The sequence below is a fragment of the Lupinus angustifolius genome, chromosome LG14 (assembly GCF_001865875.1).
Source record: "Lupinus angustifolius cultivar Tanjil chromosome LG14, LupAngTanjil_v1.0, whole genome shotgun sequence".
Classification (NCBI taxonomy): domain Eukaryota; kingdom Viridiplantae; phylum Streptophyta; class Magnoliopsida; order Fabales; family Fabaceae; genus Lupinus; species Lupinus angustifolius.
The window spans coordinates 1,465,135-1,480,471 of record NC_032022.1 but is presented as its reverse complement, the minus strand read 5'-3'; the positions used below and the strand labels follow the sequence as shown (position 1 = coordinate 1,480,471).

General features: G+C 32.3%; 1 protein-coding gene and 1 long non-coding RNA gene across 4 annotated transcripts; one reads left to right on the top strand and one right to left on the bottom strand.

Annotated features, from left to right (window-relative positions):
• LOC109327027 lies at positions 856-13,037 on the bottom strand. Of its 3 annotated transcripts, XM_019559997.1 has the most exons (19): positions 12,815-13,037; positions 11,660-11,972; positions 11,108-11,296; positions 10,838-10,921; positions 9,527-9,586; positions 8,822-8,866; positions 8,063-8,262; positions 6,758-7,222; positions 5,936-6,062; positions 5,657-5,854; positions 5,413-5,502; positions 4,905-4,967; positions 4,330-4,404; positions 4,184-4,234; positions 3,609-3,686; positions 2,562-2,696; positions 2,194-2,301; positions 1,477-1,542; positions 856-943 (listed from the first exon to the last, which is right to left on the bottom strand). In XM_019559997.1, the coding sequence occupies exons 2-19, from the start codon at positions 11,960-11,962 to the stop codon at positions 875-877; spliced, it is 2,406 nt and encodes an 801-aa protein (XP_019415542.1). In that variant the 5' UTR covers positions 11,963-11,972; positions 12,815-13,037; the 3' UTR covers positions 856-874. The 3 variants fall into 3 exon arrangements, with proteins under 3 accessions (XP_019415542.1, XP_019415543.1, XP_019415541.1); XM_019559998.1 differs by lacking the exon at positions 12,815-13,037 and having other exon boundaries at positions 5,936-6,035; positions 11,660-12,644; XM_019559996.1 differs by lacking the exon at positions 12,815-13,037 and having other exon boundaries at positions 11,660-12,642.
• LOC109327028 lies at positions 6,069-6,998 on the top strand. The gene is made up of 2 exons (XR_002105310.1): positions 6,069-6,818; positions 6,885-6,998. It is a non-coding gene; the product is annotated as an uncharacterized LOC109327028 (long non-coding RNA).

Sequence of the window (15,337 nt, the reverse complement as noted above, 5' to 3'; positions counted from 1 at the left end):
TTAAGTTTTTAAGCAAACGTAAACACATAACTAGAGATACTATAGGAATGGCTAGTAGACAATAACTTTTCTATTGTGCCAATTGGGGCAAAAATTAATATTTGCATGTACATATTGAAGATCATTAAGTTTGAGGTGAACTTGTTTAAAACTAAATTCATCAAAAGTTTTGAATAATTTTGAACATATATGACAGAAGGTTTTGTTACGAAGTTTTTAATTGAAGGTTCACTATGCTTCATTTTTATTTGAAAAGTTTTTTAGCCATTCAGAAAACCATTTATGGATGTTGGTCACTATTGGCCAATCAAAAAACTATCGAAGTGTGTGACTTACCCTTTCAAGAAGTATCATTCCAGGATTTGAACTCTTTGGTCTTTTTGAGAATCTAGCGAAACCTTACACTACTACATCAACGCCTTAAATAAAAACATAATCAATTAGGCAAAGAAATAAAGGAGAAGTAAGACTTGCAGCATAAATACATGTCTATATTTGATTAAACATTAAAATAGTAATTTAAAAGTACAATACAAGTACATTATTGAATCCATATTGATTGTGCCTACTTAGGCAAGTGTCTTTTAAATAATATATTTGGGTTATCAAATATGATCACACTTTGAACTCTTGGTGCAAGAAAAACTTGTCTCTTGTGGAACCATATAGCATCAAGATTGAATATATCATTTTAACTAAATATTTACAGGTTCTGCTGCACCAGAAAGGCTAAAAAGAAAAGTAGAAGGGCTTGTGGAATTTGTGTAATTTTTTTGCTTATACATAATTTAGGGAAATTATACAACACTGAATTTGTGTTCAAGCATTGCTAGACAGCAAAATTCCCAAAATTGCTTTTATTTATTTCAGCTTCTTATTCCTTTTGGAAGAATGACAGAACAAGATCTGTGTGCACAGAGAAGAGCTGTGTATCCACTAAATGCTGTAACAAATAAGAAGAAATTTGCATTAGTAGTCTGAAAATTATACCCATTAATCTAAAAGTTATGTGAAGATGCAAAAGTACAAAACAAGCTTAAACTATTTGAGCACAATGAAAAAGAATAAAGACTAATTACTTGATATATTAAGGGCAGATTTTAGTAAATAAATTAAGAGCTTCTTTAAAAAAGTGATTTTTAAGTAAGCTATAAAGTGCTTATTTTCATAAGCTTCTCTAATCCAGTGAACCTCTCTTTAATAACTTCAACATGATCTCTGCCTGAAGGCATTGTCATGTCAACTCAGCCAGAAAAACTGTAGCAAGAAACTGCTTACACAGTGCTATAATGTGATTGCAAGAAGATAAAAATCAACAAATTTTGAATTATTTCTACATAGTAACAATTTTCAGAATAGGGGTCAAGTAACAGGAAATCGGAAATAGCTTGCAAGTCAGTCAGTTGATCTAAAACCTAAAAGCAAACTGAGTTTACATAATCGACATAAATAACAATTTAAGTTAAAAAACAATACCTTCATGAAAGGCCGATCACGATAAGGAAATGAGTCAATGAAACTCTCCTTCAAAAGAAGGGAGACCTGAAAGGCCGAAGTGTTCATGTTAGATCATCAAAATCGTAACAAGAATGCCGTTTGAAATGTGCAAGACAATGTTCCCACATGATGGCATGCTTGTATCAGTATGCATGCTTTTCAGTTACAATTTTTAAATTTTACATAATCTTCTTTCACTTATTGTTTTATTTATTTTTATAGATGAAGTGTTGAACCTAAGAATACGCTCATCTACCTTTCATTACTCAGCACTCGAGCAAAAGGCAAAGCCAAATTTACTTTGCTTGATAAAGAGACAACTAGGGGTGGAAAAGGACGAGATATTCTACGACATGGGTTCGATAATAACTCTGAACTTGAAAATATAGTTTAATGAATAATTCTCAGCTAAATATGGTGTTGCAATTGGGTTACTAGAACCTATTTCCTTACAAATGACTAATGCCACTTTTTTGACTGAAGGAAAAATTATAAATAGGACCAACTTAAGACTTTGCACTAAAAAAGCACCAATTAACCACTCCATAACAATGCCCATTCAAAAATTTATATTTTTCTTTTTAATTTAAGTACATTATTTCCATAGAAGTAAAAACTTAGAGACCAATGGGAAGAGTGTAATAGCTATCATATCAAATGTCTAACTCAATTAGCTGTTGAGTAAAAAATGCAGACCTTGTCATCATTGGATTGTACATTGGTTATTGTATGAGAACGGATGTTACAACAAAGGGAATCTAAGTAAGATCTTAACACCGACAAGAACCCTTTGGCAGCTTCAACCTGTGGAAAAAACAACACAAAAATATTCATACTCGCCTATCGCAAATTACTATATCTTTTTCGATGCAAAATATGAAATAATAGGATACTGAATAAGTGGTTCTTTCACAAAGGCTCTTACATAACTTGATATAAATTACATGCAAGCATGACTAACATCTCAAATATTCAAGATACTATAGATTAAACAAAAAGAGAGAGGAATCAAGAGGAAAGGAGGGTAACAAATAGTAACGATTAGATGATTAATAAAGGCATACCTGCACTTCCGTGCATTCGTAGACCGGTCTTCTCCTGCCCAAGTAACTTTCCCCCACAAGAGTCACATGATAAGGACGCAAAGAAGAAATTAGCTCTTTGTGTCTTGGCAGTGGTGGTATTGTCGGTGACTTTACCTATTGCCACAAAACAGCACTTTCAGAAGAAACCATGTGTAAATGTGTTAAAAAAACTGGCTGCTAGACCCAGAACCATATAAAAACTTATTAAAGCAAATCGGAGAAAGTTTTCTGTAGCATGCAAACCTACAACAATCATTAGAAGTTAACCCTTCATTCATAAAAGGATTTTGCTATTGTTGTTTGCTCTCATATGTTACCGAGTAGGCATATTTTGTATTGTTCGACAAACTAATCAGATCTTAAATAATCAAATTACTAAAATTGGATATTGCCTCAACCTGCCATGCCACACAAGTAAAAGAAAATAGGCTACTACTCTAGATTAACATTGACTAAGCTAAACACCTTAAAACTATATAATGAGCCCTTTGAGCAATTCCTTACCCAATCGGGGGAAAAATCTTTAACAGAGAAGACAATATGATAACAGTTTTATTTAAAAGGAACATAGGTGTTCAAATTATAGCGTTTAGATATAGGAGAAAAGAAATGTGATTCCAGAAGGCATAACATTGATCCCTCTCTATACTCACATGAAAGATGAAAAGATTAGTAATCTCACTCCAAAGAGATCGTCTAAGATATGCTAAACTAATATAAAGATATCGTCATGATAATATGAAATATTATCTCAATATTCAAATATCTTGATATTTTCAACAAGGCGATATGAAAGGATAATGCATAACACACATGCAATAAGCTAATAATAACCATAGAGCCGTACAGATTTAACAACATGTAGAATAATGTTTTCCACTTTTCCTTCATTTGAAGGCATGAATTTTCAAAGACAATAGGAAGGAAGATGAAATGCATATACTATTGCGCAGCGAACACAATTGTTCAGGGAAAAAAGATTTGCTTTTCATTGCCATTGAAAAACTGCAGAAAAAAATTGCACACCTGGTTTATGTTGGCATCAACCAGAACAACATTGGTTAACTTTGATTGAACCTCATTTGTCTTGTTCCTGATACCAACCTAGAGAATTAAATTTGTAACCACTGAGATATCAGAAATGGTATCACTGATAGAAAAGGCATGATAAGAAAGTTGAAACGAAATTTAAAACTGTGTATTCCGTTAACAATTGTATTTTTGTTCATATTCGTTAAAATAGCATTTTACAAGCTCCAAAAGCAATATATATCCGATATTATTAAAAAAAGACGGCCCAGTGCACGAGGCTCCAACTTAATGGGGTCTAAGAGATAGATGTACGCAGCTTTACCCCACAAGCGAAGATGTTGTTTCCAGGATTTGAACCAGTAACCTCATGATCACTAAGAATAACCTTACCGTTGCGCCAAAGTCACCCTCGTATATCCGATATCATTATCTAAGTAATAATTGACCAAGTGCAAGGGCAAGCACTTAAACATGGATTTAAAAGAACAAATGTGTCACAATAAAAACAACATAGCCTAACTTCAAGCAGATACTATCATAAATAGTGAGAGCAAGAACAGAATACTCACTATGTATGGGACAGGTGCATCCAAAAATCCAAGCATATCATTTGGTAAAACCTGGAAGATAATGTTGTTATAAAAAACTAGAAGGTGTAAAAAAGAAATCAACAATGTACAAACAATATTCACTTTAACTCGGAAAGAAATCAAACCGGCATTAGAAGGCTTTGCCACCTGTACGGCCTGATCATTGGAATAACGGATAAAACTGAAGCAGATAGAATTCCCTGGTAATGAAAAAAATAATATGTTTTTTCATGAACTATGATGAAATGTCAATAATCCAAGTGAGATGCTAATTCCTGGTAATTAAATTCCTCATATCAGAAATCAAATATCGGGTCTCAAGCACAGTATATCCATTTTACATTTCATTGTGAGGGGATTCTTCATAAAACTAGAGGATCGGACTTTCACAAGATCTGCAAATAATTAACATGATTTGTAGATAAAAAAATTAAGCAAAATGGCCAACGAGATGCGAGAGCACATCAGCAGGACCAAAATACAAATACAAGTACTATTGTTCCGAATAGACGAGGGGCAAGAAACCAAAATAAAATATACCTACCACTGGACCTAATAGACAATCAACTGAAGTCTGGAGGACAAAGTCATGCATAACCAGCAAGTAAGATAAATAGCACTTGCATTGATATAACAATTGAATTGGGAAGATTAATCTTCACATGATCATTACTAACTTGATTTGAAGAACAAGACATACCAAATTAGAACAGACAACAACTATCTGTTTCTCCAGCAGAGCCGCTGCAAAGAATGTTAACACCTACATAACAGATGCACAATCATTTAACCCAACATGTAATTTTAAAACTACTAGACGGGCATTATGAAACTGTTACACTAAGATCTCACTAAATTTCAAATTCAGAGGAAACTTCCCTAATCCACCAAATCAATATTAAGTCATGTACAAGTTCAACATGCATAATTTCGGTCGAAATTGACTACCATTTAAATGACCAATTTAAAGATTAATATCAGACTTCTATAGAAAAAAGAAGAAAATTGTTAACAGATCTTCAGTTTGAATTTAGAAGAAATAGTGCTTAAAAATGATAAAACTACACAAATAACAAGTATAGCTTTATAAAAAAGATGCACTAAAGTACAAGATTTCAGTATTTTTAGGCATAAATGAAGAAATTAAAAGAGAGGCAGCACTAATGCGAAAGTTGGGAGAATAAGTCATAGGCCAAAACACAACCTACATGTTCAAGTCTCAAGATGCCACATATGCATGCCACAGCCCATATAGATAATGCAGTCGCCTCTTCCTCGGCTAGAAGAGAGTTATATACCTGAGAAGAACAAACATCAATGAAGCACTGTGCACTGCCCAGAAAATCATGACCATATCCATATGACTACAAAACATGATTCTTCCAGAAAACTCATCCGAAACCTAGAGTAGGATCGCAGGAATTTAATCCAATCAAAATTTTTACAACATACCTGAGCTAATTCCAGACTTGCACCGCAAGATTTCAAGTCACCCTTTGTACCAGCAAGATCTAGAACTGCCTCATCTGGTCTATGATACTCCAAGGGATGTAAATGCTCCAAAGGATGAAACCTAATCGCTGAGCCCCTTGCAGGGCAACTTAAACGGTAATATTTAATTATAATTTGTAATGGCCCACAGTTATTTGCCTGGGAATTGGTAAATAACATCAACTATAAGATACCATCACAAGAGGCCAAGCAACAGGTGTAGAATTTAAAATTACAAACCTTGGCCCATTCAAGAACATCGTGTAACTCATTTAAATCGTCCTGTCCGGAGATAGAGGCATCTTCTGTTTCAGTGTCATCAGCATCACTCCTAAAACTTCTGTCTTCACAGGGTGAACCTTGAAAACTACACAATGTAGTCCATATTTTAAGAAGTATCACTTAGAGAAAGGAAAAACAAATCACTCTATGAGACTTTTTATCTTCTCAAACGAAACTAAATAACTACATATATCAGGTCATATGCTTAAGTTGCATCACTTAGATTAGAAGAAAAACAACTTAATAGAAGGCAAAGCACCATTAGTTTAAAAGATAACTGTGTAAACATATCAGAATTTGATAGAATAAGTGAAAAAGAATTTATTAGAAAGAAAGATTAGATCTAGTAAGTAGTTCTCAGTAGATGAATCAACTAAAAAAACAAAACAAATATAAAACAGAGACACTAGGAATTGCTACCATGACTCATTTAATGTCTACCCTAAACTAAATCAACTCATTCCATGTAGCCTCGACAAAAATACAACAGGAACATGATAATAATAATGACAACTACTTTACGCCTCCCATCTTGCACAAATCAGAGTCAGGAAATAAACAAGTGAATGAAAATTATTTCAACCAATGCAGAAAGTAAATCAAATGACACATACAACAGATTCATGTACAGAAACTGGATTTTGTTCATAGTACTTCCATATCCGACTATAGGAGAAAGAATCCATGTCACCATAAAGGCATAATAAGCTTAAATTCTTTCAATGCTCAAGTCATATGAATACCGATTCAATCTTGCAGGACAATCACAATGTCATGTACCTGCAGGAAGATTCAGAGCTTTCATACTGGCAATGACGCAGGAGTGGCAAAATAGCATTTGGTAAACGCCTATCTTCTGATTGCTTGTTTGTGACAAAAGAATCAACATACAAATCACTATCTTCAGAGTTTGTAGGGAAAGATTCTTCTTTGGCAGTTTTTCTTTCAGTTACCGGATCAATTGGCACAACATTGTCTTCTTGGACTGTCTCATTAAATGTATAAAGCTCCCCATTAACCATTTGTTGCTCTGTATGATCATCATCACCCTGAAAGAATTCAGGTGAGGAATTTCTTAACCTTGATTGAGAAATTCTTTGGTTTCCATCAAGTCTGTCTTCAATTAGTGTATCATTCACCAACAAACCCTCCGATTTTTCTTGTTCATCTCCACCCTCAATAAATTCCAAATTTAAATCTCCAACACTTTTAGTCAACCGCTCGAGCCTTTCTTGAGTGAAGATACTACAAGATATTGCCACAATAAGAGCAAAAACCATAAAATTATACTGTTCACTGATATGCTATAGAAGGCAAGTTCTTATTATCACGCATAAGAATAACACAGACATGTAATATGCATAATTGATATAATTTCAGCCATATACCCAGATAAGTAACAGTATGACATCATGTGAGCTACCAAAAAAACAAAACCAACAACCAGGCCTTATCTCATAAAGAGCGTTGATAACATGTATTATTAATCAACACATTGGGCTACATCAAAACCCATATTAATCAACCTTCTCCTAGTGTTTCCTTGGGTCTTCCTCTAACAAAGAAGCAGAAATGTGAAAAACCCAAATTCCACTAACAAAGAAGATCAGCCACTGCTCCAAAAACAGGTCTGAATCGGAAACAGGTCCAGATCGTCAGAAAATTGAGTTTTTTTACTACTTAGCTCTGTCACCACCAATATATTAGTTTTTCTTCTCTAGCAAGCTACATTGGAGTGCTTTTCTTCACGTTCACTAATGTCCATTAAACAGTGCTTATTATATGCTTTTTCCAACCATTTTCATATTAGTACCAAACCGATAATTCACTTTTGTAAAACAGACAAAATACAAGCATATTGATTTTCAGAAAGTAATAATGTTGATTAATCTCACAAACTCTCTCCAAATCGGACATAGTTACTAGACATCTTTCTGCTTTGGTGCATACGATGTGACGGAACATACCAAATGTTAACACTAACATGACCATCCTTCCAAAACATAATATAGAAAAGGAAAATGAAAATAAATGCATCAGACCCCTCATTAGGGGATGTGCCTCGGAATTATTTTAAATACCTACCTGTTCAATACACCAAAGTGCAATTCAAAAAATGGTAGCCTTGAGAGAATGCAGTAACATCTCTGTGTAGTTAATATATGGCGTCTCAAAGAAGAGAAAGACGACTGCTTATCAGAAATCAGGGAGAGGAATCCAGAGGGCTTTTGCACTAACTCTTCAACTAGGACACAGCACCCATAAAGTGTTGAATTATCAGCACCCTGTGAAGAGGATAAAAAAACAAAGTAATGCTGTGAGTAATATAATGATGAAGTAAATAAGGGATACTTACATCTAAGGGCCAAGCTACAAAATATTCACACTTAAGGATCATTAAACAAATGAGCAGCCAATAGGTCCTTACGGGTTACGGCGTTTATTCTCTGGTAGGCAAATATGGAAAGAGAATAAAGTAAAAATGGAGGAAATACTCTAGTCTAAATACATCAGCCATTCCGTTACTCATTTCTTTTCTCTCTATTGAATTAGAAGGTCTGAGGAAATTGAGTACACAGGTAAATCCGGTATTTATACACTAATAACAGTACAGGCAACAGTAAGTACACAGGATAATTATACATAGTAATTCCTAATAATCAGATGTATGAGACAAATATGACTCGATAATCACTAAGGCTGCATATTAAACACTCTCCAAATCCACTCTACCGAACAATGCATGGGTAAAAATATAGCTCCTTTGGCCCCAGTATGTAAGAACCCAAACAAAGGAAATGTAAGAAAGCGGAGACCAATTAACAATTAGAATTCTTCAGTTACCTGCAACCTAAATACAAATGACAGATCCCTTTGTTTGAGGTGCTCCTGCAGTAATCAGTATACAAATATAACATTGGGTGTCATTGTTTAAAAGCTTAGAATTATATATATCTCCAACTTTGTCAAATAAATTGGATGTAAAAAAGTAAATGAAAATTTGATAACAAAGCTTGAATTTTTAATATAGTTGAAGGAAAAAAAGGCGGTGACAACTCCAAATTGTTTGTTATCAAAGACGCAAGCAGTTTTGTCGCCTCGAAAGATTAGCTTTACTGAAAGCAAAACATAAATGGCTCAAGAATCAGATTCTGAAACATGTGTTTCTAGCAAAGGACATCCACAAAAGCATGATAACTATCACAGGGAATCACAGAAATGAAAAAACAAGTAATAATAGGGTCTTAAATTTCAAGAAACTTCAATATGACATCTTCATATAACCATTTCCATGAAATAAGTACCAAGCAAGAATAAAATGCCCTTTGTGACAAGTTTCTAACTCTCTTATACTGAGCCTATATACAGTAAAGTTGTTGATATAGGGCAACCATATTGCCAAAGATGGATACATCAATTCATATGGTTTGTTAATAATCAATCAAATGCTTGGGGTCAGTAGGAAGAAATATTGTGATACAACAATCAAGTATTAACCAAGGAAATAATTTGCATAATCATATTGGAAGCGTAATATTGCTTCAGTACCTGCCCATAAAGAATTTCGTTTAACTCACTCATGGAAGGAGTTCTCTCAACAGCACGAACCTAAAATTACAACCAAGAAACATTAAAACCTTAAGTAAAAGATCTACTTAAGTTATTCACATGAAAATAAATAAATATAAGACAAAACATACAAGTGGAAGACCCTACAGGCAACTCAATGAGTAAGTGCAAATATACATGCATCAACTAATATCGACTCTAAGAATTTAAATATAAGTAATATCGATCACTGTGATTTATCAGAATGCAGTTCGTATACTTCTTAGACGGTGGATATTGGGTAAATAATTAATAATCTAACTAGATGGACATTATTAGTGACTCCTAATCTTTTTGGCGTCAACCCTCACACCTCTATCATATCCCCCTACCACAATTTGCCTCTTAAGCTATATACCAAAATGGCACAAACTATTTTATTTGATTTTAAAAAAATACGGAAATTAGTCAAACAAAAGAAAATACCACACAAGATAGAGACAAATAAGAGAAGATAAAGTTTGAAAATTGATACATGAAAATGGCTCTTGACCTAAAGAACATATTGAAAAAATATCTCTTAGAAAGATGACTTTCCCAGATTATACTTTTGGGGTCAAGTTAACTTTCAATGCTAAATTTGTGTTTGATCTTTCTCTATCAGAATAAATTGATGATGATGATAGTAATAGAAAGAGTAAATTACACCGACACTCCCTGAGTTTTAGTGAAATTACACAAACCATCCCTCCATTTTTTACACCTACAAAAACCCCTTGATATTTATACATACATTACACTAACTACCACTGCATGAGAAATAAGACTGATATTTTAAGCAAAAAATATGATAAGTGTAATTAAGTTAAACAAAATACGATATATTGTGAAAGTAAGTCCAAATAGTATACGAGTCAATACATTTTCATTATTTTTGGTTCATTACAAAATGCATCAATAATCCTAAGGATTTATTGTTAAAATCACTCTTGTACTATATTATAACGAAAAAAAATAATTAAAATGTATTGACTCGTATACTATTTGTACTTGTTTTCACAGTATACATATTTTGTTTAATTTAATTATACTTATTACCCTTTTTTGTTTAAAAAATCAAACTTATTTCTCATACAGGGGTAGTCAGTGTCATGTATGTATAAAAATCAGGGGGTTTTTGTAGGCGTAAAAAATGGAGGGGTGGTTAGTTTAATTTCACTAAAACTCAGGGGTGTTAGTGTAATTTACTTTAATAGAAATGATATAAAAAAGAAAGTGGAAAAGATAAAATTACATAAGCATGCACCTAACCTCCAAGCCTCCTGGGAAGCAGAAAGACAGAAGATCCTTGTCTTTAATAGGTAGATGTTTTTCTGGAGGGTAAACAAATAAGACCTGGACAAAAATTTGAATATACAATTTTCACGATACCGATATATATGAAGACAAAATTAATTTTGAAGATGGTTGTCATTGCAATAGTGCTGCAATAAAAATAAAATTGGTGATAGTTGTAGTAGCAGAACCAATAAGAATAATGATTATAATAACAAGTCAATTTCTGTAAGCAAAGACCAAAACCTGAGGTTCGATGTTGGATTCAACACGAGATGGATTCTGATACCCAAGCGCACTTCTCAATTTACCAGATCCTTCCGACTTTCTAAAAATATATTGCCTTTGCAGTGCCTGAATATCACAGCAAGGATGAAGACCAACGACCACTACACTCTCAAACAGCCGTTTTGGTTCCTTCCATGATTTATGGTCCTGTGAACTCAGATAACAGAGGTCAATTTAGTTTGAGCTAGCATACCACAATAACAACCAAACCTTTATCCAACTAGGTGGGGTCGGCTAGCTTGCTTACCGAGTAAAGGAAAAGTCATAATAAAGCCTAAAAACTAATTATAGCATGTAGTGCTGAGAAACATTGGCATAGAAAGAGTAAACAGCTCAAATTTCAACTAAGTAGATTGCTAGGGCCAAGCTACTAAAAGGAAGAGCAGGGAAGAGGGAGCAGTCAAAGCCAAATACCGTACAGTAACAAGCAGCTGAAGTTTCTCTATAGTATTTACATGAAAAATGTTGAAGGAACATGTTATTCTGGTACATTCGAACATAAGATTTTACCATGTTCTGCAACTGGAAATTAGCAGCCCATTGACGCTTCTGACTTGTGAGTATTTCTGGATTGTAATTTGTATATTTTACTTCAGGAGTGTGTGAAAAGCCTTTAATCATTTTCGTAACTTGACTTTGCAACCTTTTAAGTTGACTACCACCCTGATCATCTTTTGACGAATATGTCACAGATGGCCTTGGAGAGCTCATAGCAGCAGCAACAGCTCTAGCCACATCCTCGGTTGTCTGCGTAAAAAACGACACACCCCAACTAGGACTACCTGACTCTTCCTCCTTTGCCATTCCAGTCATTTCTTCCTTCCTAAACATGATAAACAATGACACTGGTAAACTTCTCTACTCACTACAATGCAACATCAATTCAAAGTTCAAACAAAGTATCTTATCGAATTAAAGCTACAGAAAATCTTAAATCCATTCTGAAAGCCTGAATAACAAGGAAGCCAATATAAATGAAGTAAACGAAAGTGAAGTCACAGCTATAAACAAGTAGTCAAGTATACAACCAAGTCACCAAAAACTGCAACTCTCGAGAACTCACTAACTAACAAAACTTATTTAGAATTTAAAATCTAGCGATTTTATTCGTTATTCATAGCAATCATATTCATAAAAAAGATTTGATATTGATTGAAGTCATGAAAAGTACCAATAGCAAACAAATTCCCTTAGTAGCTGAATAAGCAAATAATTTTTTTACTAAAAACAGAACCTAGAATTTAATGGTTCCATGATCCCATCCAATACCACTCATAAAACAAAGAAGCTGAAGAACAACAAAAAAAGTTATAATTTCTTCAAAGCTACATCAGTAACTATCATTTATTTCATGTTCTACTTTGTCTCTTACACAAAAATGATGAAAACCAGATAACATATCAAAAAGAGAAACTTTAATTGAATTCATGCAACTAAATACCATTCAGCAAATACCTCAACCATCATGCAAGCACAAAAAAACACAAAAAAATTAATGAATTAAAATAATACAAAATAAAGTAAAAGATGAAACTTTTATCATAAATTGACAACAATCTAGACAAAAAAATTAAATTAAACAGATGGGCATATGAAATTTGAACATATAAATAAAAAAACATAAGCATAAAAACTATAAGAGGATGAAAAAAAAAGTATGGTCACCTCAAAATAACAGGATTAAGGAAATAACAATAGAAAAGAGAGAGATTGTGTTATAAAGGGGGCACAGAAATATGAAGAGAAAGGTAAAAAAGGGTTTAAGGAAGAGTAAAAGAGAAGTATTATTGAAGCTTCATTAATTGATCAGCTTCAACATTCTCTTCTATGAAAAGTGTTAATTACTTTGAAATTGGAAATGGTTGATGGAATGGGGAAAAGGGTTGTAATAAAAATAGTAAATTAGGGTAAAATAATGAATTGAATTTTCGTAGAAATGAAGATTCTAAAGAAGGAAGGATAAAACCACGTCGTTTTAATGCTGCCAAACAAGAAACATCGGTTATTTTGCAATCCTTTGTTTTATATTTTTTTTGTTTTTAAATAAGAATAACTTTTGGTTTTTATGTGAGACTCAAATAAGAATACGAATGACATTTATCATTATATGAAAAAAATAAATGTCGTTCTTCTTTTATAGGAAGTTGTAATGAATTATAAAATAATGTGTGAGACATAAATAAGAATAAAAATTTTGTTTGTTATTGTGGATGCTCTTAGCTTTTGCTAAATAATTGATATTTTTCGAGTTGCGCGTCTTATATGAATTAAATATTTGACATTTTGGTCATTCTAAAAATTATTACACCACTAGATTGACTACGTGTTAGTTCACAATTCCACTTCAAATATGAATTTTAATATTTTATTTTTATTATTTTGAGTTAAATTTATTAATTGTCTTTCAAGTTAAACAAGTATTAGTTTGAGTTGGAGTGTAAGGATTTGGTTTACTTTGAGTATAGGGAAGATAAATTTCTGTTTTAAGGGAAACTAATCTTCCAAACCAAACAAAATAGTTGGGTTTGGTTAGTTTCCATTCATCTTATTTCATAGTATAATACTATATATAATTCATTTCATTTGTTTTATTGGACTTTAGTAAAAATAAAGTGAAAAATCATAATAAAAAATAGCAAATCTTGTTTGCTTGAAATAATTGTATCATTTATCTAACTATAGACCTAATCTTTTCTTTTCTTAAATCAAATTATTGAAATTAGTAAAAAAAAAAAATTATCTTATAAAATGTGCTTGCTATAAACTAATTGCATAAACCGTAATTATTGAATCAATAGTAGGTTTGTAAATGCTAACTAAACACAATTAAATAGATGAACCAAGATCACATAAAAATAATGTGATACAATCAAAGAAATGTTTTTACCAAAAAAGGTCTTTTGAAGTTATAGTTCTTTCTTTAAATCATGAACAAGAAAGGAATAGAGGGTCTTCTTCACCATTCACAACCATTGGTAAGAATGAGAGGTGAAGTTATGTTCAAATGCTAGGGGCTTAAGATTACCTACTTATAGGGAATGCATATATAAAAAAGAACACAATAATTTATTAATTCAACCTAAGTGGGTAGGACCCGACCCTACGCGTTCATCTGACTTGACCCGATTATGATTGGATCCGATTATGGTCGGGTCTCATCGAGTCTAGGGTTGGGTTCAGATTTAAAAATTAGACTCTATCAATATTTAGGGTCAAATATGAGACGAATATAATTAGATATGGACCTATTCAATGGTTAACTAATCATCATGTTTGTATGTATCTCTACTCAATTATATACATAGTAATAACATCTATTTAGTTAGTATTATTGATTCTCTAATTGTTTCACCATATATTCATGATTAACAATATATATATGTATCATTTCATATGTCAAATTACATATTCATAATAATAAATAGTATTAAGAATAATTTGTTTAAAAGGGATATGCATTATATTTAATTGTGTCTAAGGTCGGGTTCGAGTTCAAATGTTGATCCGATTTATATTTAGGGTCATGTTAGCTTCAGGTTTATCCAAATCCAAAAAAAATGACTCAGTCAACATTTAGATTCGGATAAGGAATAAGTTTTATCCAGCTCAACCCATATTCACCCCTAATTCAATCTATATATCATTTTTTATTGGAGTAGATCCAATTTTATCTTTAGCAATTTAGAAATTTTATCATGAATTACTTACACTATAGGTGGTAGATTTGAGGGGATTAGAGGGAAAAATTTAATCAAAACCTCTCTTATCCATTTTGTCGGAAACAAGGGAAAGTTCATTCCTTTTATTAAAACTTCTTCCTTTCATTGAAACAAAATACTATTGATATCAAATTATTTACAAAAATGACCTTAAAATCAATTTAAATTAAAATAAGTTAAAATAAAATTTCATAATTTTAATACTACTGATTGTAAATAAAAAAAATCACTCTATTATTATTATTATTATTATTATAAAACTTTGCCATAAAAAACATGTTTAAAGCTTCGAAAATAATAGGGGGGAAACTTGATAACAAAAATAAGTTAAAGTACTTATTTGGAAATAATTTTTTTACAGAAGTAACTTCAAAACATAAAAGTACTTCTATGAATAAAATAATATAATTATGATTTAAGATTAGTGCAAAGTCCTCTTTTTCATTCTTGTGGAGAAAAATAAAATGAT